This window comes from Coloeus monedula (genome assembly GCF_965178545.1).
Source record: "Coloeus monedula genome assembly, chromosome: 17".
NCBI lineage: Eukaryota > Metazoa > Chordata > Aves > Passeriformes > Corvidae > Coloeus > Coloeus monedula.
This window is the reverse complement of record NC_138797.1, coordinates 7,897,237-7,919,841: the sequence shown is the minus strand read 5'-3', so window position 1 is coordinate 7,919,841 and position 22,605 is coordinate 7,897,237. Positions and strand designations below refer to the sequence as shown.

At 48.9% G+C, this 22,605-nt stretch overlaps 2 protein-coding genes across 4 annotated transcripts in view; both read right to left on the bottom strand.

Moving 5' to 3' along the window:
* DNAJC5 (DnaJ heat shock protein family (Hsp40) member C5) overlaps positions 1 to 2,545 on the bottom strand; it is a 30,736-nt gene extending 28,191 nt beyond the window's left edge. Inside the window, exon 1 of the mRNA XM_082292776.1 lies at positions 2,428 to 2,545. The gene's annotated coding sequence lies outside the window, so the exon portion shown is untranslated. The remainder of the gene's footprint in view (positions 1 to 2,427) is intronic.
* A 2,542-nt stretch (positions 2,546 to 5,087) lies between these two features.
* Positions 5,088 to 21,017, bottom strand: TPD52L2 (TPD52 like 2). 3 transcript variants are annotated; one of them, XM_082292696.1, is made up of 9 exons: positions 20,880 to 21,017; positions 20,309 to 20,448; positions 19,046 to 19,194; positions 18,179 to 18,238; positions 12,574 to 12,675; positions 8,715 to 8,741; positions 8,300 to 8,341; positions 7,038 to 7,086; positions 5,088 to 6,824 (listed from the first exon to the last, which is right to left on the bottom strand). In XM_082292696.1, exons 1-9 carry the CDS (start codon positions 20,896 to 20,898, stop codon positions 6,729 to 6,731), a joined length of 684 nt encoding a protein of 227 aa, XP_082148822.1. In that variant the 5' UTR covers positions 20,899 to 21,017; the 3' UTR covers positions 5,088 to 6,728. The 3 variants fall into 3 exon arrangements, with proteins under 3 accessions (XP_082148822.1, XP_082148823.1, XP_082148824.1); XM_082292697.1 differs by having other exon boundaries at positions 20,309 to 20,421; positions 20,880 to 20,989; XM_082292698.1 differs by lacking the exons at positions 8,300 to 8,341; positions 8,715 to 8,741.
* Between the last annotated feature and the right edge of the window lie 1,588 nt (positions 21,018 to 22,605).

Here is a 22,605-nt window from a genome sequence, read left to right as displayed (position 1 = left end):
AGGGGCTCCCTGGAGCATTCTCTTCTCCAGGCTGTACAAGCCCAACTCTCTCAGCCTGTCTCCATAGCAGAGCTGCTCCAGCCCTGGGAATATCTTCGTGCCCTCCTCTGGACTTGCTCCAGCATGAAAGTTCTTAAGTCATACCCTGGTACTGCTCCATATTTTCCAAAGTATGATGATCCAAACTCCCTTGCTGACTCCATGGATGCCTTCACGCAGCACGGTGAGAATGGTGCGAGAAGCTTGTCCACACCACAGCCGCATTCCAACCCCTGTTCCGACCATCCACTGCAAACACAAGCCTCTGGCAGGCTCCAACCATCCTGGGCAACTTCCCTGGTGCAGCCAGGTCGGTGGTGGTGCCACCTCAGCCACAAACCACATCAACTGCCAGCGACCACTGCAAACCAGGACACACTACCAATGGAGAGGGAAGTGGATCACTGGGTGCTTGGGAAAGACTGAAACAGGGTTTATGCTTCCTGGGAATAATCAACAGGGACTACGGTCTACACTAGGACACAAAGCATGCTACAGAACATTACTTTTTGCAGACACTCACTGATAAATGATGATTAAATATAGCACATGGCCACCCTGTGAAGAAGGAGAATCTTCCACTTGAGCCTCCAGCCTGCAATTTTTCAGTGTAACACATCCAAAATTTAGGAATAACATGACCATGTTGCAGCATCTTCCCTTACATTTAAATGCTGCAGACAATCCCTACGATGAAATAAATGAGGGAGGGAATGAAGTATTTATTTATGCTTACAAAAAGCTGTTTGGCTGAAAATCCCATGTCCAAACCCAGAGTTCCCCACAGAGCACATTCTGCACTGCCAGCAACATGACGAATTTCTCCAAAGCCCTTAGAGCATGGTGAGAAAACCACAGGAAGCTGTTCAATAAAAATAAACTTCTTTTCATCTTACATTCTATATATTAATTTCAATTTCTCTTCCACTCCAGCTTTTGCTTCCCTTCTTTTTTCCCACCGAGGGCATAGCATACTTGATTTATTAGAGCTAATTCATTAAAGCAAATGAATTTGGCATCTATTTCTCAGGATCCCTTAGTCAGATTAGGATTCTACCACATTCTATCAAAAGCAAACAAAAATGCAAACACTGATCCTAAGCAACCTGAAACCAACAGATGCCTGAGAAGCTGAAAACGCCTCTAATGAAATTGCAGTCAAAAGAATAAATTCCACTTCAAGGAGGCTGCTACAATTCAAGAATTTAAATAGGTCCAATCCTGATGCATTTCCAAAGGAAATCCTTGCAGCCCTGCATACTTTGGAGAGCTTAATTTACCCAGAGAAATGGGTGAACCACCACTGCTCAGCCACTGGGTGACTGCGGCCTGCAAGTTTTTGCTTCAAAAGCAGCAAACTAACACAGTATTCAAGCACACACACACAGCAGTTCCCTTTCCTGATGATAAGCTGGCACAAGGCAAATATCAGCAGGAAGAATTAGATTACTTCACACCAGTCTGAGATGATGTACCAAATTCATGCCCTTTTTTTTTAAGCCTTACTGCAGCACAGACAGCTCAACAGCAACATCTCACAGTGCACAAAAATTAACACCCCAACAAAAACAAACCTAGAAAAGATAAAACCCTTTGGCTTTCCCTCTTATGTCAGACAGGATGGCCTTCACCTTGCTCCCCAGGGAGCACCGGCTCCATCAGTGCCCACACTCCACTAATAAACTCAAGGCTTTGTGTCACTGGTGTGGAACAGTCAGGTATTGATACAGCACAAAAGCAGGAGCGAGGCGCTATCAGGGAATCCGCTGTCTCCGTTCGGTCCAGTTGCATTCCGTATCTCCAGAATTACCTGACTGGAATTCTTAATTTGAGAGCCAGAAGACACTGCACGAATAAACAGAAATATGCTGCCTTTGCAAGTTTCACGTTATAAAGGCTGGATTTGCTTCCCGCTGCTGGTACGTCATTCATTAAGCACCTCATCAGCCCAGCGGCTACTAATTATTTTGTTAAAAATTTAGCAGGACAATGTAGGGAAAGGGAAGGGAAAATCACGCCGGCTTCTGGAGCGAGCCAGGGTGATTCACGGCTCCCACACATACAGATGACTTTCATTTGGAATTCACCTTCCCAGGCCTTTTGTTCGGGGTTTTTCCCCCCTGCTCCGAGGAGGATGGGGAGGGAGGGAGGGACACGGGCCCCGCACCGCCACCGGGGACCAGGGCGGGGGGTTCCCGGGGCGGGGATGCTCTGCGGGCGATGCCCCTGGGCAGGGAAATGCCGGCAGGCAGGAAGATACCGGCGGGCACATCCCACCCTCCCCCGGTCCTCCCGCCTCGCCGAGTCCCCCCCCCCCCGCCCCCGCCACCGCCACCGCCACCAGCTCCATCTTGGCCTCCGCCCGCGGCCCGGCCCCGCCGCGCTCACCTGCGGCCCGCGGGCGGGCGGGCAGAGGCCGCGCAGCCCCGGCTGGGCGGGGGCGGCCCCGCGGGGCGGGGGCGGCTCCTCGGGCGTCGCGCGGGGCCCGGTCGCGGCGGCGCGCGCGCTCCGCCCTAAGCGCCGGTGCCGCCGCCGCCGCCAGACACCGACCGGGACCCGGCCACGGGAGGGGGCGGCGCCGGCGCACTGCGCATGCGCATCTCCCGCACGCAGCGCCCCCGCCGCGCGCGCGCGGGCACGCGGCCGCAGCGCCGGGAGCGCGCGGGGGGAATCCTAATGGGAATAGAGGGGGCGGGGGAAGGAAGGTGGAAAAGCGGAAGGGAGCGCTGCAAAAGGGATACTTCCCTGACCGGGAATCGAACCCGGGCCGCGGCGGTGAGAGCGCCGAATCCTAACCACTAGACCACCAGGGAGCGATGCGTGTGGGTTTTGTTCGCGGCAGTTGACTCGTTAGCTCCGCGGCCAGCCAAGGGCAGCGGCACTGAGCCTGAGGTTGCGGAGGGACCAGAGGCTGTGGCACAAGGAGCGGGGGCTGCCATCCATCACAGGAGCCGGTGACTGGTACACGCACCGGGGGCTGCAGCGGGGTCCGCGGCTGCGGCACAAACATCAGTGGAGCCGGGGGCTGCAGCTCCCCACACGCGTTGGTGGCAGCTCCCCACACGCGTTGGTGGCCGTGGCACAGGCAGCGCTGGGTCCGGAGGCAGTGACACAGGGGTCTGCGGGCCTGGGGGCAGAGGTACAGAGGCTGCAGTCAGGCCGGGACAGTGGAGGAGCCGGAGGCACCCGTGTGCTGTAGGCCTGGGGGTGCACTGCCTTTATGGTGCTGTCCGGGCACTCAGCCCGCTGCCCGCACACCGACCCCCAGTTCTAGGTATGCTTTGGGTAGCACCTTCACCTCCGCCCCTGTTCCAAGAATCTCATCCTGCCACCCCACCCATCCGGCCCGGCACCAGCCCTTGGGGTCCCCAGGAGCTCAGTGCAGAGCCGGTTCCCTTTGTGCTTACAACTGGAGCAAAAGAGGGGGTTTTAAGCTCATGAGTCTGTTTTTCCCAGTTGCTCCTGGCATTCCTGGCTGTTCCCTGGGAAACATGGCTATTTCCAAGCCTTGGGTAAAAGCACAACTTCCACCCATCCAGTTCATCCTGGAGCAGGTGTCCCTGGAGTGGTGACTCCAGTGTCAGTGCAGGGACACTTGCTTCAGTTATCCCTCCCGTCACTCCGGCATGGCCCTGCTGACGTGTGGCTTCTCCGTGAGGCTCTAATGGCCTTTCCCGTCTGCTGCCTCTGACTCATGTTTTAAAGAGATGAATGATGTTGGATCCTATTTACCAACAGAGTCATCACCATGAATCACACACCCACACCCTCTCCTTGCTCCAGCTCCATTCCCAGCCCAGCTCCTGCACCTTTCCCCCTCCAAAACACCAGCTACTTGCAGAGCTCCCCAGCACTGACCTTGGATCTTGCACAGAATCTGCACCCAAGAAAAGACGCTGAGCCCACCCTAGCACCCACAGGGGTGCAGCAAGTGGGCCCAGACTGGCAGCCGGGGTGAGCACTTGGCTCTGGACACTGCCCGTTCATCCGGGATGAAGACAGGGTCCCACTGCTGGAGGGGTTGTGCAGCCCTTCTCACAGCATTAATGTCAAATTCCTTAAGAAACACTTGCCGTGGTTTTGGCTGAGGGTTGGGACATGGTGCCAGCAGGGAAAAGTGGCTCCTTCCTACTTTTTGCAGTTAGTTACTTTTTGATTCTGCTGTTTATCTGCTTTTGTGGGATGGAGCGATCTGCCTTCTCATCACCGCAGCCCAGGTGCTCCCAGAAGCATCTCTCCTCCAGGATCAGGTCTCATACCAATCCCTCTGTCTTTAGCCCCACTTGCAGAGATGTAATTTTACCTAAGAAGTGATGTAGGAAAAATACCTCCAACCTCCAAAACAAACACCCAAACACCACAAAATCAAACCTGCACCACCAAGCAGATGCCTCAAGCCCAGCTGGACATCCTTCCTCTGAAAACAGCACACTGAGGATGTCTGCTGGCCTCTCCATAACCTATTTGCCTGCTCTGCACTGCCCTTTTAAACTTGGAGCCAGCAGCTCCCAGCTCCAGCCATCCATCCATGGCTCCCCCCGTGCCGTGCTGTTTGACTGCCAGAGCTTCCATGGAGGCAACTGATTCATGCTGCCAAGCCACGCCAGCACCACAGCTGCAGCTTTTCCACATTAGAAGTTTCTCCCGCCTCAGCTCCCACTGCCAAGGTCACTGCCAGGACTGCAGTCCCACGCTTCCAGGTCAGGAAAACAGCGTGAGGAAGTTTGGAGTTCACCTGCAGCACCAGCGATGGAGTTTGCAGCTCCCCAGCCCCGAGCACAGGCACAGCTCGGGAACCAGCTTGGGAACAGTGTCCAGCATCTTGGAAAGGAAACATCAGACTGTAAATACTATTTAGTACATTCCTTCATGAGAGAGCATCCAGAGAGCCAGCAGACAAGAAGCTACAGGGATAGGATGGAATATTTCCGTTGCTTCTCACCTCACACTGCTGCAGGCAGTTGATATTTACCTGACGAGTTTGTAACGTGCACCCAAGAGAGGATTTCAGTGCTGTTAGACAGAACAAGACAAAGACATTCACCCCATTTTCTCCCAAAGGAATCCTTTATTGACAAGTTTCATCAGTCTTTATCTTAAAGAGAAACAGTTCCATACCCAAGCTCCTGCAGTCTCCATTTCACTGGCTCTGTTCCTCACAGGGAGGCCAGTTCCAGTCAAACGAAGAGTGCCTGTGAACGACACTCTACACTCTACCTACGGCCTAGTACATCTGCCCACTAACATCTCATCCCATGTCCCCAGGTCTGCAGAGGGAGGGGAGCAGGGGGGGAAGAAATGGAGATTAATCAAATCAGTGTCAAAACTTGCTTCTCTAAAGGATCAGAGGCAGTTCAGTCCCTCCGGGGTGAAACCACTAAAAACTACCCAGATATGTACATAAGTTTAAAGACCTGAGTAAGTCCCACTTCGCCTCTAAGGCACAGAATTGCTCACTCTAGGTATTTCTACGTGGAGGCACCTTGCCTAGAATAAGATCAGGCCTCTAGGAGAAAACTTGGAATTTGTTAGCTCCTGAGCAATGAAGTTGGACATCAAAAGAGCAAAACATCCAGCCCCTGGAGGGACTGGGTGAGCGCCATGACTCTCTGCCAGTTTTGTAAAACAAAATTAGAGCTGGGGCTTTCAACTGAGAAACCCATCCAGTCACAGCCAGATGTACCAGCTGGAGGAGCCCTCGGAGAGCAGAGCAGAGTCCCTCCAATGGTATCCATATTCCAGCCTTCAGAAATTCCTCCGCCAAAACAAAGGGATAAGCTGAGAAGGGAGAAGCAAGTTTCATACACTCGGGAAACAGAGTGCACCACTGAATTTAACACAAGAACTGGCTTTATAAACATGCTGCTATGACTGCATGATGCAAAACTCCAGTGCTCAACAACCAGCTTTAGAACCCTTGCAGTCTTCTCTACAGAAAATAAATCATAAACAAGTAAAGCGTAAGGTGATGTAAGGCTTGCAATTCAGCTTCAGAGTCCAAGGGAGCATCACCCTAATATGATGCCAAAGCTTTTTGTTTGTTTGTTTTTAAGCTTTATTTCTTTAAAGTTCATTGCATTTAAAAATAAAGATTCTTAGTTTTGTTAAAGCTAGAGCATTAGTGTAACAACGAGGCAGCTGCTAAGTGAAGTTTACCTTTTAGGAGCCCAGGAAAAAACCCAACTGTTTACCATTTACCCGACAGCTCCAATGAGAGCCAGAGAAAACAGTAACAGGAGAAGCCTGCAAGCTCCCAGAGTAGCCCACACAGGGAGCCAGAAGCTGAAGCTAAGGTACCCATGCACTTGGCTTCTCCAGTTACTGCCCTCCTCATGCTGCCCAGGGCTATGTATCTGCTCCAAGCTCTGTCAGACAAGGGAAAACTGTTCTCATCTACAGCAGTGGCATTTCTGAGCTACTTTAAGGAAACTCCAGCTTACACGCTCTCCCAAAAGGACAGCAGTGATACATTTAATCTACAAACTTTAGTGTAAAATATTATTTGTGTACAAAACTTTGCATTCTCTTTATTTGACTTGGATCCAGCAGCAGTGTCTATGAATGAAGGATGGATCTCTCCTGACTGGCTCTCAGCCCCTTCTTGGATTCGCATGTTGTTGCTGTGGTGAAGGTTTGGGAGGGAGGGGGCTCTTCCAGTTGTGCACAGCCGTGCAAAGACACATCCAGGTCTAGAAGGGAGCGTTGTCTTGTGGAGGCTTGTCCCCAGCTCCAGAGGGGGAGTGGAGGCCATCAGTGCTGTTTTCCCTGCTGCCCACCACTCGGGACTAGAAGGAGAGAAGAGAGTGAGGACAACAAGAAAGCAGCACTGGGAATACCAAGTCAATTCCCCCTTGTCGAGGTCACCTACTGTAGCCAAGACTTCACATATCTGAGAGGCCATTTGCCCGAATACTAGTCTACAAGAAAAACATTGCAGAAATTAAAGTTTCTGCACAAGGCTTCACACACTGTGTTTACACGACAAAGCAGACTGTTACCTTTATGGTCCCAACTCTATCTTCAAAGGACTTGAAGGTTGCAGAATTCCTTGAAGAAAGAAGAGGGGAGAAAGAAACAACAAATCAAGACAAGTTAGTTCTTAACCATATCAAATGGCACAGTGTGACTGGGCTCTGTGGCTGTTCCCCTGCAGTGACACCATCACCCAGAACACTTCCAGCTCCTCACAGCCTTTGGCACAAATCTCTCAGGCACGCCAGGCAAGAACACCACATCTAAACTCTGAAGGAAAACATTTACACCACGTGCAATCTATTCAATTGCTCAAGCTAAAATGTTGAGGGAAACAAGCCCTAGTTCACTGAGGAATCAAGGCACAGTAAGTAGAGAAGAAATCAGCTCTTAGCTTTAAAAAACTTCCAACTGAAAACATTTTGTTTTAAATAGTGGAAAGGAAAGCTGAGAAAACAAAGGCTTCGGTTTCCTGTATCACATCCCATGGGGAGAAAGGGCAAGGGCCATGTAACTGCACCTATCAGCAGCTTTATTTCTACAGGGGTGATCATTTGCATCAGGAAATGCTCATGAAAATCACAGGTAATGAATTAATCAGAGCACTTCATATTTCTAGCAAAGAAAACCAGGTCAATTGTTTGACAACCCAACAAGCTGCTTCACTGGCAAAGGATTTCAGGGAGTGCTCTGTACTGAGCTGCCAGACCAGGCAATTACTCATAGAGCTGCTTCCCCAGGCCAGGCTGTGGGAGCGCTGGGGCTGGGAGATGACTCGCCTCATCTCAGTTATTTTTGTTCCAAGGAATTGCTTTAGATTTGCAGCCATAAAATAACCTCCACTGATCTGGAAAGAGGATGAACAGAGAGTTCTGTGGGCCTTGTCCAGCCCTGGCAGTCACTTCTCCTGCAAGGCACCCTGAGGGAAGGCCAAGGAGAGGGTTCCCGTTAGGATTCACCTTGGTATCAGCAATGGCTGTGCCATACATTGTGACAGAACTGTAATCCTGCCCTTCAGGGACATCTGAAAGCTGCAAGCTTCAACCAGACTTCGGCAGAGGTGCAACACTGCACTTAGTCCAAGAAAAGACAGGTGCTAATGACCTTAAGAGATATTAAAAAACCCTTTAAATAGTCAAACTGCAGGCTGTGGTTAATCCATGCTCGGAGAGGGGCCTCCTTGAGAAAGGAGCCAGTTGTACAAGTCAGAACAAACCCTCCAGCAGTGATGGAGGCAGCTGTCCTCCCCCCAGCCCCACTCAGGATACACAGGCATGTGCTACATTACCTCATGGCTGGCATACTTATTGAGTGGCGGATGGAGTAGCCGCTGCTCGGAAGCATTCAGGACAAGGAGGAAAACGTTAATGACAATTTGACACTCTGCAAAAGCAGCCTAACCCCGGGTCTGAAGCACTCCCTGTCCACACACAGGCTGCTGTGGACAACCCAAGTGGTAGGAGCCAGCCCTCTCTCCCCTTATTTAACAGCTGCAGCCCAGAATTAGTTTTCCAGACACAGGATGGCCAATATTTAACTGCAACTGTGATACAAAAGTCAATCCCAGGGCATTGGTTTGTTGTAGATTTCTCAATCTGTGTCAAAAGTTTAGGTAAGGCTTAAATAACCAGCTTCCCCTTTAAAGTCTGCAAGGGCCTGGCACAGAAACAAATGCTCTTTTAGAGCCTTGAACAGTATCTTACCTAAGGGAATGTGAGATGGAGTGAGCCCTGGGAGAGGCCACAGGCAGCAGAGAGAAAAAGGAAGAAATGGTCAGAAACTTGCGCAGAGTTAAACACCAAATGCAGGGACACGGTCACAAAATCATGGGACAGCAAAGTCAACTACCCAGGAGAAAGCCTCTCAAAATAAATCACAGGAGCAAGCAAAAAAAATGCTTTTCATTAACTCCAGACAAGCTGTTTCCCTAAGAGCAATAACACCACCTACATCAACTTAGAACCCAGCTGGGGAGGGGAAGGAGTAGATGTGCAACAGCAAACCAAAACATTTTACCTACCCCCATCCATTGCTTTCCCATGGGTTTTTTAAGCATTTTTTTCTAAACTGAAGGTTTTACAAAGCACCAGCTATATTGCTAGAGATACCTCCTTCCCCCATTTCCCCCTGTGGTCTCTCACACAAAGACAGCATTGCTCAGACTTCTGGTGAGGACTTGCGTAAGGGCAACCTGCAATGGATACCTGCACGTTATCCTGCCAAGCCTGCAAATCTCAAAGTTACAGCTCAAACAACAAATGCATTGCAGGCTAATAAAGAAAAGATTAAAGGTATCATGTTTACCCTGTAACTTGGTTGCCCATTTTTAGGCTGGGATTTTGCAATACAGTAGCATCTCAGCAGTCTGAAACAACAGACTGAGGTTTCCTACTTCTATTAGGAAGATTACCAGGATGCTCTAAAGGAGCTTCTCCTGCCAGAGCAGTGTTTTATTCCACTTAAATATAATTTTTGTCTCTGCAGCAGGAAGCAGTCATGGCAAGCTGGATGTGAAGTACTTGGCAACGAGTACAAGGGCTTTTCCTAACAGCCAGAGCAAAGATGTTGGGCTCTGTGGTTTCATTTCCCCATATATCCAAGTCAGCTCTTTGGCAGGGCAGATCCTCGAAATGCTGCCTTTGCATGTGAAATAAATTAACTTTCTACTTACTCTTGCTTCAAGGAGAACAACACAGACAACACATCCATGCACCATGCTGCTCCATACAGAATACCACAAGCACTGGTTTCTTGTTCAGTATCTTGGCCTGGACCTAGCAGTAACCCTTTTCCTCCTTCCATAGGGATTGAAAGTTTACCTAAATTCCAGAATCTGCAGGCACTTCGGGTTCAGGCTAACATTTCATAATGAATTTGCTTGTAGCATTATGTACAGCAGCAAACTTCATCAGACACCATGAAGTGCACAGGTGGACAAACCCACAAGGCAACAAAAAGAAAACACTTCCAATTCTGCAGTTTACTGGGATCAGTAAAATGCAGCAACAGAATGTCTAAAAGCCAGTTTACTTTTTAACTGTAGGTGGAGATAACAGAGACATCTGAACAGGCCAAGACTTTAAAATATCCCAGTCACGAAGGTACATTTTCTCCCCTCAGAGTAATCCAGTAGAGCATTAATGCAGCAAGCACACAGTTACAGCATTAACTTCCCAAGGTTAAAATCCACACACCAAAATTATTTTGACCAGACTACAACAAGTCTAAAGATTTAACATGTTACTTGTATTTAAAAGCAATTTGGTCCAAGCATTTTTAATGGAATTAGGCCCATGCCCTCAGTGTGTGGAGGCTCTGTCCCATTCATCACGCCTTCCTTGCATTTATCAACCGGTGAAGGCTGACTAAACAAGGAAATCCCCTCTGTTATCTCAACACTTCCAGTGCTGGAAAATAAACTCGCTTTACAAGTGAATTTGTAGTGTAAGAAGGAAAAATAACAGAGTACAGTAATGGAGGTCAGTGTAGCCTACAAGGCCTGTAACAGAAATTTCTCTGGGAACAGAGATCATCCCACTCATTCAGAGCAGTGATCACAGCAATACAACAGACTTCACTCCTCATCAGCTCTGATCACATATCAGAACACCAGAGTTCACCTGGCAAGGGTGAAAAGTGGGACAGTTCCTGCAAAACCTTATGCTCAGAGTTAAACCTTCTTCAGAATCAGAAATAGGAAGACTTGGATGCAGCACAGGAGATAGAAGTCTGTTTATATATGCAGAGAAAAACTGAAAGTCTTAAAAAAAAAATCATTACTGTGTTCCCCCACAGGGCCACATATACAAATCCTGCTGAAATAACTTTGGCAGGGATTCCCAGGTGATAAGACAGAAGCTGCCTCTATTTCATAACACCTCACCCAAGGTATTAGCTATAAAAAGGAATGCAGATGTTGAAGCTGAGCAAAACCATTGCTGCAAAGGCGTGCCTCGTGCCTGGGCCAGTTGATTACATGGCCAGTTGTCACAGTGACTGTGCCAGGCCAGCTCTGCCACCAGGAGAGCACCCCAGTATCCCCTCTCTCCATCACCTGCTCCTGGGATGGCACAAACATTTCGGCAGCTGCATGACCTGCATTCTCCCAGATAAAAAAACAACAGGCAGGAGCAAGCCTGTCAAAACAGCTTCTGCCAGTGGCAACCCTGGTTCAGGAGTTCCCCGTGTGGTCCCAAAAAAAGCACAGTTCCCATTCCTTTGCTGCAACAGCCTGGCCAGACTGCAGACACCAGGCCCCAAATTCACTTATCAGTTTGGCAAAATGTGTTCCCACCACATCTTGTGCCAGTAGCTGTAATCTGCTGTGATTACATGAAAGTCTCTTTTTCCAGCAGACTAGGGAGTTTCCAGGAAAGAAAAGTTACAACTTGAATGCTGGAAAGGGTAGGAAGCCAGCTAGTCCTCTGCCAAATTCAGAGATGTGAGCTACTGAAAACACCAAAAAATACCCTCCAGGAACACAGTAACTAGCTCACTGAGGACAGAATCAGAATAAATCAGCACTATGTGATTAGAGGCCAACAAGTTCTTACCACTCAGATACTCCCAGCCACAGTGGAATAGGAAATTCCCTACAAAGAACGACAGCTACCCATTCAATCCAAGGTCTGAGACAGCACGTTAAATACAAGCTCTAAAAATCCTCCCTTAGTAACCTAGACAGGCTGTACATCCAGAAGTAGCTCTCAATTCCAAGAAAAACATGGTCAAGGGATTCTGCATGAAAAAAGTGGATGTTACCATTAGTGGGGAAGAAATCTTTAGCTTAAAGTTCTGAGCAGGTAAATCACCAATTCTAACCTTGAGCTCTGTACAGCTGAGAAACTCACAGAGCAAGAACCTCAGCCAGGAGAACCTGTGCCTCTTGCCAGTTTGGAGAGGTTTATATTTGCAATTATTTCAGTGGTCATGTACTTAAGGAATGGAGATAACCCCAACCACAGAACAAATTGTCAGTGTTGTCACAATCTTCTGAATCAATTGCTATTTTCCAACCAACATGACATAACTGTGCCTGGAAGACATACTGCCCTTCTCCATGGAATGTCAACACCCGGGGCTTGAAACCACATGGAATGCAGCAAACAGACTTTGCCCTTTCTGTTTTTAATCAGAACAGAGCACAAGAGGGATGACCCCTCTCTAATCCAAAGCAGTTACACTGAGGAAACACACCTCCATAATCCAGTAAGGAATGGAAAAGGGAAATTTTAATTCTAGTTTCTTACATATGACATAAAAGCTGCAGTGAATCCACATGACAGTAAAAGGGAGAAGGCTGCTAAAAATGTTTGGTCAGTTCTCCTAAACCAAACCAAATTTAAATGCCTTAGAACAGGCTTATCCCCTCAGTAAATCTTCAGTAAATGCTTAATCTGTCCTAAACTACAGTGCACAGGGCCACACAGAAGGTGGCAGTCCATCAACAGCAACGTGCTGCCAACTAAACAGAAAAATGGAATAAAGCCTAGTTATTGTCTAAAGTCCCATTCCTGTTTGAAACCAAGATCAAAGCACCAGAGTGCAAACCAGAAATCTTACCTCATGTCACCGAGCTTCCTGCTGATAACAGAACCTACATTGGAAAGGGCTGCTGAAGTCTTCTGTCCCGCCTGGGAAAGGGTTTCCTGGGTCTTCTTATAACTACATGGAAAAAAATCATAAATTGAACTAACAGGTTGGATCCAAAAGTGTCCCCCCCATTTTGAAAAAGGACCCCATATTAAAGGAAAGAAGCTGGGTTAGTGAGCTGCACTGACTTCACTGAAAGAGCCACTTCCAGATTTGCATATATTCAAATATTTGAAGTTTTACAAAAGCAGGAAGTATAGGATTAACCTTTCCATACACTCACCTTTCACTTTTGATCATATGTTCTTAAATCTAACAAACATTTGCTAAAAACCAAAGCAAAACAAATTTTCCAAATGGAAGGTCTAACACCACAGCACTGTAGCCTAATCGCTCTGCAACCATCTTTTGGTGTCCTGGAGAAAATAAATCCAGGAACCCATTCCATACTATCCTTGCAGCCTTGAGGAAGCCATAGCATTTGTTGTGGTGTTATGTTTCGGAGGAAAGAGGCAAGAAGCAAGACCATCATCACCATACAGAAAAGAAATGCAGGAATTGGCATTAGCTCTACAGCAGCAGCTTAGAAATAAACTGGTAGAGAAGTTTCCTATCAGTTACCATTAACCACAATAGGTAAGAAGTCAGCTTTTATTTGTCAGCTGATATTTGAATTTCTACCTGAGCTTGAAACACTTGAGAATCTTTGTTTCCTTCAGATGAGACTAATCTCAAGAACAAAGATTCTTTGTGTCACTTTCATTAATTCGTTCTCTCTAAACTATTCTACAGTTGATGATTAACATCTAGATTTATGTCATTCTTCAGACTACAAAGAAAAGACTCAGGCTGAAAAACAAGTTCAATATTTTAAGCTTTTCTTATTCCAAGTATTTCAGCTTGAGATTATTTTTTTGCCTGGTGAGGACATTTAGGAGAAGGGCATTATAAACAGCCTAATGTTCTCTCATGCCTGAGCTCCCCTGGCTACAAACACCATGGTGACAGATGACTTACTCACATCTCCTTCTCTCTAGGCAGAAGTGCATGGACAGCACCACAGCACCCAAACTGGACTTGAGCAATTCCAATTACAACATGTTGGTTTGTTCAGTATTTTTTTTTTAATATCACAGCCAAGTATTTCTGAATCATGAATATACACAAGACTTAGGCAGAAAAGGGGAAAACTGCATCAGTTTTTCCTTCTCTCTTCTTGCTCCTGAAAGAAAATTCTCTATAACCTACACATTTTTCAGACCAATTCTTCTTGAAGTCAACAGTTCCAGAAAAACCTGAGCGTGCCCCAACAGCAAGGCCTCAACGTTGCCTCTGCACAGCACAATCTTCTGCACCTCAGCACAATTTAGGAGTGAACTGATCAGCACCAAGGCTGCTTGATCTCACACAGGGATTGCCTTCTTAGTGCAACCACGGTGCTTGAGGAGGATCTCAATCCCTGCCTTCAGCAGCCAGGCTCCTCCCTGGCTGAGCCCTGTCATGGGATTTGATTTACAGCTGCCTAACAAATATCGAAAACCTCGTGCTCACCAAAGTATGCAGTGCTGACTCTAGGTCTGCTTGGCACTCAGAGCTCAGCACTGAGGAATGGTTTACAGCCTCAAAGGACACCATCGTGCCATTCACACTGCAAAATTCCAGGTATTATGCCCAGCTTCAGCAGATAAAGGCCAGAGATTTTCCAATTGTGTTTTCCACACCTGACAGGAGAATTTTTACTGTAACTGAAGAACAAGCACTCAGGTGCTGCTGCTTCTGCCTGAGTGTGCTCCTTCCTCCAGCACAACTGCTTGTGCTGGCACAGCAATCTAGATCAAGGGAACAATCTGGATTAAATATAAACTTGGAAGCACAAAAAAGCAGCAGCTGGATCAGATGGCCAGCCCAGTCCTGCACCCACAGCTCCCACACACACATACACACCTCACTGCTGCCAGGCAGGAGGCAGAGCCAGGCAAGCACAGGGAGATGAGCAGCTCTGTAACCCAGAACTGCCACCAGACACACATGTGGAGCTGCAGCTGTGACAGCCAGGGACCAGCTTATACAAGACTTTAATGCAACTTAACTACACCCAGCCCTGACCTAGAAGTTGCAACTCTTCTCCTACAAGTGCCACAGCCTGGTTTTCCATGTAAATTCACAAGCACTCGCTTTCTTCCCTTAGCCCCAGCACAAAGCACAATGGAATAATCCAAATCTGAGAGTAATAAATATAAGCTCTGGCTAATACCCCACTTTACTCACAGGCAATTGGCTGCAGCAGAAGCCACAGAGATGATCTCTGCCCTGTGCTGTTCATCCTGCGGTATTCCAACATTTCACTGCATCTCTCTCCTATAAACCCTGACAGGAAGGAGTGAAATCTGCACCCTCAAATCCTCCTTTATCCATTAACACCATCTTCCACTCACTTGCTTTTATCCAGCAATCACCATTTGAGCTGTCTGGCTAAAGACACAAACCGTGTCAGTCACCTCACACTCTGGTTACAGTGAAAGCGGATCTAGGAACAGACTGGGGTGGGTTCTGCCCTGTTTATGTATTGCTTGCAGAGGGAAAGTCTGTGGCCAGGAATGGCAAACACCAGGAAATTCCACAGCACACAAAAGCACCATAAGGTCAGGAGTCAGGTCCACTCCCAATTCACTCAAGAGCCTTGTTAGCTAGGGAGCAGAGCAGCTCTGAAACAGAAAAGACAATGCATTTGCATAAAAAAAACCCAAAACCTCACCCTTGGACTTCTTGAACTTGCCTCTTTGCACTCACTGAACTTAATAGAGAGAAGTAGAAATTCTGATTGATTTCTGAAATGTTGCTGGAATCTTTCAATGCCCCTCACATCTCTATTTCAATCAGTCTCGACCTTGCCAGCACCAACTGTCACTCTGTCCAGTGCCAAAGCAAGCAGGAAAGCTAAGGTGCCACAGCTCTTCAGGCCCTAAGTGCTCCACAAAAAGCACGTTTCCGCCACATTTCTGGTGCTTATGAAGTACAAGGAAACAGACAGAACCAGAAGTTTTCTACTCTAACAGGCACACCCAGGGAGGGACTCTGATTAAACACCGCTGGAGTCAGTCACTGTCAGCAAGCACAAAAACCAAGGTCACTCTATTTAGCAAGTGAAATAGTGACAGTTTACAGCTTCTTAATCTAGAGAACACAGTTGAAAGTAGACCTGCATACTTCAAAGTTTTATCTGCAACTCCTAAATTTTATCTCTGCTCCTCTTTCACCCGTGCTATGAAGAAAACCGTGCATTCACACATGCTGCTGATAACCAGCCAGCTCCAAGGACTGCATCACATACCCACTCCAGAGAACAGGAAAGCTGGCTCACACCCAAGACCTACCTTCCCACAGTTGAAATCAGCTCTGAAAACAACGACACAATCTACCTGCTCCCACTGCAGCACTGTAAGGGATTGCCCTACATACTGTGGGAAAGGCGCAGTGAGAAGGACAAAGGCCAACTTCCATAAAATCCTTCCATAATTTAGTCCAGAAGAGAATTTAATTTCAGGCATTTAGTAAAAGCACGTCTAAGGGAGATTTGCATTAAACAACTGGAGTAGAACAGCTGTGAGGTTTAAGCTGTTTGAGTCTATTTGTGGCCCCAATGTGACAGGAAGCTGCCCAGCTCTATTTTCATCAGGTACCACAGCAGAAAGCAAAGCTCCTGCTCCCTGCAGAGCATGTTGGGGTAACAAGAAAGTCAGTCTGGCTATTACACTTCTCAGCTAAAGGTGTAATGTGCAGCACACAGGTCTCAGCTACCCAGGGGTTTCAGTCAGCTCCTGAGAGCAGGCAGGCATTTACAGAGAATCACTTGGATACTGACCTGAGGAAAAGCTCCCTCTCCCAGCAGAGGCATTTATTGGGTTAAAAAAGTAAAAGCTAGGAAAGATAAATGTCCAAGTAGATCTAGTGAAAGCAGAGGACGGGGAGCAGCACAATTAGTGGCAGCAAGCTGTCAGAAGAAAGCATTTGTTAAGGCTGAAGGTTAAGACACTCACGCTTCTGATAGAGTTAATTTTTCATTCCAGTCCTCCAGTGTGCTGCTGGCTGAAAGATATCTACAAACACAACTGAGGTTAGAGACAGCTCCAAGATTCACTACAGATGCTTCTTCTGACACTTTACACATTACTATTGACTCTTTACACTTACAGTATCAGAGGCTTTATTTCTCTGACAACAGCTTCAGCCTCTCTGGTACAGCCAAAAGGAAAAGAGCTGTTTGAGATGCAGGGAGACACCTAAGCCCCAGTTTCTTTTGTTTAAGCGTGTTCAAACCCTGAGCACAAAGAAACAAAGCCTGCAGTTTAAAAGGTGTCAAGAAATGACAGACTTTGCATCTTCTGCTCTCTTCCTACATCTTCTCTTGCTGGTCTGTAGCAAAAGCACAGAGCAGTGAACTGAGCTTAAGGCCAAAAAAAATCAGATTGCCACACCCAAAGCTGTAGTTTACCAATACAGCATGAACCAGACAAACAATAAACTTTTGTTTTTCTGATCTTTAGAAATCATGTTTCTCTACACAACTCTGCAAAAAACCAGTACCTTAGGGGTTGTGAGAACTAACACTGGAGGTACAGAACACACACACTACAGAAGGTGGCTGCTCCCACTTCAGACAGCACACAGGTTCTCAAAGGAGGGGACTTATCACCCAGAATTCATTTGCCCCAATTAGATCAGTGCCACCTTGCCTAATGATGTGATGATCCCAATCCACATTTTCCTCTTAGCTAAATTATCTCCTTCAACACAAGACAAAGGGAGAGAAACTTCGGCACAGAAAACACTCAAGGGCTCCTGAGGTTCAGCTATGCAGCAGGAATCAATGATTCGTGTCTACCATCAATGGAGGTCTAATATAATTAAAGAATATATTCCAGAAGCAAAAGTAGCCAGATGCTCTTTGTCTGCATTTGTCACCTGCTCGGATACACAGCAAAGATTAAAATTCATGGCTTTCTAGTGCTGACACTGGCAAAAGGGTCACACATCAATGCAGCAGGCTCAGAAGCTCATGAACACGCTGGCAGCTGCACAGCCCCTAATTCCAGCTAGAGGGAAGCACCTGTATGGCCAATTCTCTCCCAGGTGGCCATACAGAAAGGCAACAGCCAAACTGACTCCTACCACATTCCTGATGAGAAGAGAAATAGTTTCAGAGTAAAGACAGAGGTTTACTAATAAGACACCTGATAACAACAGACTAATCTCCAATTACCAGCTGAAGGGAAATTGTGGTTAAGTTTTGTCCCCTCCTTCTTTTATATATAAATTGTGGTCTGGTAACTGATTGGAATTTTTCTTCTGCAATAGCAAGACCATGACAGAGATGATGGCAGTAACATTTACTCATCTCCTCTGCAACTGAGGGATGTTTATAGCTGGAAGCCAGGCATCCTAGAAGTAACAACCCTGCTTCACCATGCCTCCAGCTCCCAAGCAAGCCCTGATGCCTGGGAGAACAAGGAGCAGCACAAATCGGGGAAGGCAGCAAGGAACAAGGAGGTGATGCTGAGGAGCCCGAGGCACTCACAAGTCAGACTGTGTCACTTTGTCATTCCACTCTCCAAGTTTCTCAGATGTTTTCACATAACTAGAAACAGAAAGTGTTAATGAATATAACTTTAATATTCATTTTTTAGAAGACAATGACACAGATTCCAGTGACAAAGGAATAACAGAAATGGGGCAGGGACAGAGGAGGGAAGATAAGGAAAAGGGAAAGAACAAACAGCAAGCGAACAGCTCAATTATCTGCTCTGCAGTATTGCTGTCAATAACTCCAAACCCCAGTTAAGTTACAGGAGACTTTTTAGCCTGAAAGATGCTTCTATGGGCACCCAGAGTCCCTGACACCCAGTGCAGGGACAAACTTACCTCATGGACCCTCCTTTTGGCACTGTTGAGCATAGCAGTGACCACACCCTTAATGCCTGTTCAGGAACAGTCAGTCTCACTTCACATATTTAGGACAAGATGACTCTGGTGAAGCACACTAATACCACAGATTTTTCTCCTAGGAGGTGCAGGCTATACAACCCAGGGAATGCTTCTGAACTGGCACAAGCTGTGAAACTGCTTGCACTTCTCTTTGAGCCTGAGTTCAGAACAAGGTAGGAGCTGCCTGTGCCTCAAAGAGCAGGCAGAAATAGGCAAACTGAACCAGTAAGTGTGATCCAGATCTCTAACACCACAGGAAAGAGCATCGAGCAACAATTTATCTGGATCACAGACATGAAAGTCCAGTTTACACAGACATAATTTTTTTTTAAGTGTCTTTTACTCTATAAATCCATCAGAGGAAAAACCTCCAGCCACTCCAAAGAGCTCTGGAATACCCTGCTGGGAAGTGTCACACAGAGTCCTAGTTAAACACAGCTGCATCACAAGCAATACTCACGCGTTGGAAACTTGGACATCGTGCCAGCTTTTGGACAGGTTTTGCTTCAGCCCATCCAAGGGAGTCAGACCCAGCTTCCTCTTCAGCTCTCCACAGTGCCTCTCTTTGGCAGCCAGAACTTGCCTGAGAGTACCAATTTCTTCTTCAACCTTAGAGAGAGGCAGAGGTTTGTGTTAAATCACAGTTTAGTTAAACACCGTAAAGTAAAACAAGTTTTTACCTCCCTCGAAACTAGCAACATTTCATTAACATTAATTTTAACAATTGGGAAGAACATCAGGTAAAGAATTATTCAACTCAACATGAACTGTGTTGGGATGGGAGGCCATTCAGACTCCACCTCCATACAAGTCACTGAACTGGTGACTTAGTGACACTGAGATGAACAGAACCCATTCCTTGTATTGTAATTTCAACAGTAAACGTGATTCAGTTGCCAAACCTCGTTAGCTAATATTTTATCTTATGATTCTTTTCCTCTGATGTCATTAAAGCAAAGAGTTTTTCCTCAGAGATCTTTCTTACAACACTTTCAAAGCACTCTGGAGCTGTTTCCAGGCAGAGCAGGTTCATTTCTACCTTAGCTGCAGCTCAGCAAGCCCTGCGTGACCACCTAGTGCAGCAAAGTCCTCCCCTGCCAAAACCTGCAAGTCAAAGAATCACCACAAGATTCTCACATGAAGGAAAGGACAACAGAGAAGCAGCTGCAATTACCTTCAGCCACGTTTCAGACAGAAATGATAACCTGACCTTTAAACCCCAGAAGGTGCTCAAACCTTAGGATGTTACATTACAAACCCTCAGCTCTTCGAAAGCATATGGGCACCAAAACCAGTTGTCTGTAGAGTGTAAAAAATATTTAAGAGAAAAAGGTAGGAAGAAAAACACATTAAGTGCTCCAATGTTTCAGTTTCCTAAGGAAAAGTGGCTTTCTTTTGCTTAGCATTTGCCTGAAGTGTTTTCTCGCTTCACATGGAGCTAAAATCCTATACTGAGCTCATGGCATCAAAAGCCACTTATTCCCTTAGAGCTCTAAATTAGGCTGTTCTGGGAAAGAGCAAACAACACACCGCAGTGTTTGAAGTATCTGCCAGCTTTGTGCACTTTAACAATTAGCTGAGAGACCTAGAGGTAGCACTGCAAAATTAAAAACCTAAAAAACAAATCCCAGCAACAAAAAACCCAGTCCTACCCCTGTGGCTCCCCTTTGTTCTTTCCCAGAACACAACCAAGGCACACGCTGCCAAACAGAGCCCCCATTACCTTGGCGAGCTCGGCTCTCAGCTCCTCCTCCTCGGCCAGAGTCAATCCCTCGGGCGCAGCGCCCCGGGCCGCGTTATCCACGGGAACATCTGTCATGGCATCCGCCAGCAGACCTTTGTTGGGAGAGTTAAGGTTGATATCTGTCGCAGACAAGGAGCAGAGGGCACTGAATAAGCAAGCGGCAGGCGAGGTGCGTTATGCAAAGCAGGGCGGGGGGGCGGCAGAGCTGCGGGAAGGGGCTGCGCCGAGGACGGGAAGGGAAACCTCCGGTGGAGTTTCCTCCACGAGCATCGATCGGAACCGGCAGCAGCACCGGGCATTCCGCGGCCTCACAGCTCCCGTGCCCGGCACCGTGGGTGGGGACGGGGCCCGGCGGGGGAAGCGGCGCCAAGGAGCGATCCCCGGCCGCTCGCCATCCCCGGGGCCGCTCCCACCTCCCGGGGCCGCGTCCCCCATCACGGCAGCGGCAGCTCCCGCGCCCCCGTCCCCGGGCTCCCCCCGTGCCCGAGACCCCCCCTCCACCAGGCGCCCCACGCCCGGAGCGCAGCCCCCGCTCGCCCCCAGCCCGTACCCTGGTTCGCGCTCTCCATGGCGGCGCCCCGGGCCCGTCCAGCCGCCGCCGCCGCCGCCGCCGCCCCCGGTGACGCGCTCAGCACGCGCCGCCCGCCCGTTCCGGGGAGGGTCGCGGGCGCAGTGCGTCACGGCCGCGTCGCCACGGTGACGGTGACACGTGTGTCACCCCCCGGCACCGGACACGGGAGTGACGTCATGGACGGGTCAGCGCGGCCGGGCGGGGCCGGCGGTGCCGTGAGCGCGGCCGGAGGGCAGGGGGCAGCACTGGCACGGGCACCGGCACATGGGGCACGGCCCGACACACCGGGCGGCACCGGCACGGAGCCCCGCGGCCTTGGGGCAGCGCCGGCACGGGGCACCGGCACATGGGGCACGGCCCGACACACGGGGCGGCACCGGCACGGAGCCCCGCGGCCTTGGGGCAGCACTGGCACGGGGCACCGGGGATTTCCTTGCCTGCCACGGCCCGGCCGCTCTGTACGACCCCCGAGCTCCGCTCCCCGGCCCAGCCTCCCACCGAGCTCGTTAATTAGAGCTGATCATTCACCGCGGTAACGAGCCGCACTGCCTGTCCCCTCATCCCGCCTTCGGCGTTTGGGGCTCCCGTTAGGTCCGGCGGTGGCTGCGGTGCCAGGAGCCTTCCCGGCACCCCCAGCCCGCCCTGGGTGCCCGGTCACAGGGACCCCCAGCCCGCTCCCGGTGTGCAGCTGCCGGGACCAGGCCGCTGCCCGCTCCAGATGTGCCTCATAAACCGGATTCTCTCGCGGTGCCACCTGCAGTGACATCAAAGGGGAAACAGTGGCAGGAGAGGGGGATCTGGCCCGCCCTGCTGCGGGCAGAGCTTGGTGACAATTTGCTCTAGTGACAATCTGCTGTTCCCTTTGGAGGGGCTGGGAGTGGAGTGGAAGCGCAAGCCCCACCGGCAGCACAGCCTGCAATTCCACCTGGGTCTGAGACCTGCGTCAGGGCACAGGGAAGCCCTGGGCTGCTCCGCTTCCAACCGTTTTGCAATCCCCTCCCTGAAAATCCCGCTGGGTTGGGGCCTCGTTTCATTTTCAGAACCTTTTCCCCTGTCTCTTTGGGTTGCCCAGGATGAGGCGTGAAAAGGGAAGTGAATATAGATGGGGAAATGGAATTTGTCAGAGCCCTTTCCATCAGCACCTTGGCCACCCGAGCAGAGGATTTGCACCCACGAGAGCTCCTGGAAATGCCCTTCCTGGAGCACAGCACATGACCCCCATCCGCCTGCTTGGTCCTGGAAGGACAGGAAGCACTTTAACAGCTTAACTTTTTATTGGGGGATTTTTTGAGGGGTTGTTGTGAAGTTTGGAGCCGTGGTGCACATCTCATTTCAAAGCTGAGCTCAGTGGAAACCCAGGGGGTGGCTGAATGCTGAGCCCACGAGAAAAATCTGGAATTTTCCAAGCTCACCAGAGCCTGGATTCCTGAAAATCTGGCCCTGAGAGGTCAGGAGGAGCCAGGAGGGCTGCGGCTCACAGGGACTGCCGTGGCCTCTGCCAGCTCTGCCAGGCACAAAGCCCACTGCCAAGTCCAGCCTCCCTGAACAGCCAGGGATCGGGCTGTGCCTCACGGGATTGCCCTCCAAAAATCCCCTGCTGATTTCCCTCTACCTTCAGGCTCTGGCTTTTAATTAAATATATCATGGTGCCAACTTAATCATTCCCCAATCCCAAGACCTTGAAGGCTGTTGGGAAGTGCAGAGC

Excerpts from the sequence above, each read along its gene's own strand:
- TPD52L2 (XM_082292696.1), bottom strand. Across the intron at positions 8,742-12,573 it reads AGGAAGCTCGGTGACATGAG|GGCTCACTCCATCTCACATT; the intron begins GTAAGATTTCTG and ends GGCCTCTCCCAG. Across the intron at positions 8,342-8,714 it reads TCCATCTCACATTCCCTTAG|CGGCTACTCCATCCGCCACT; the intron begins GTAAGATACTGT and ends GCTTCCGAGCAG.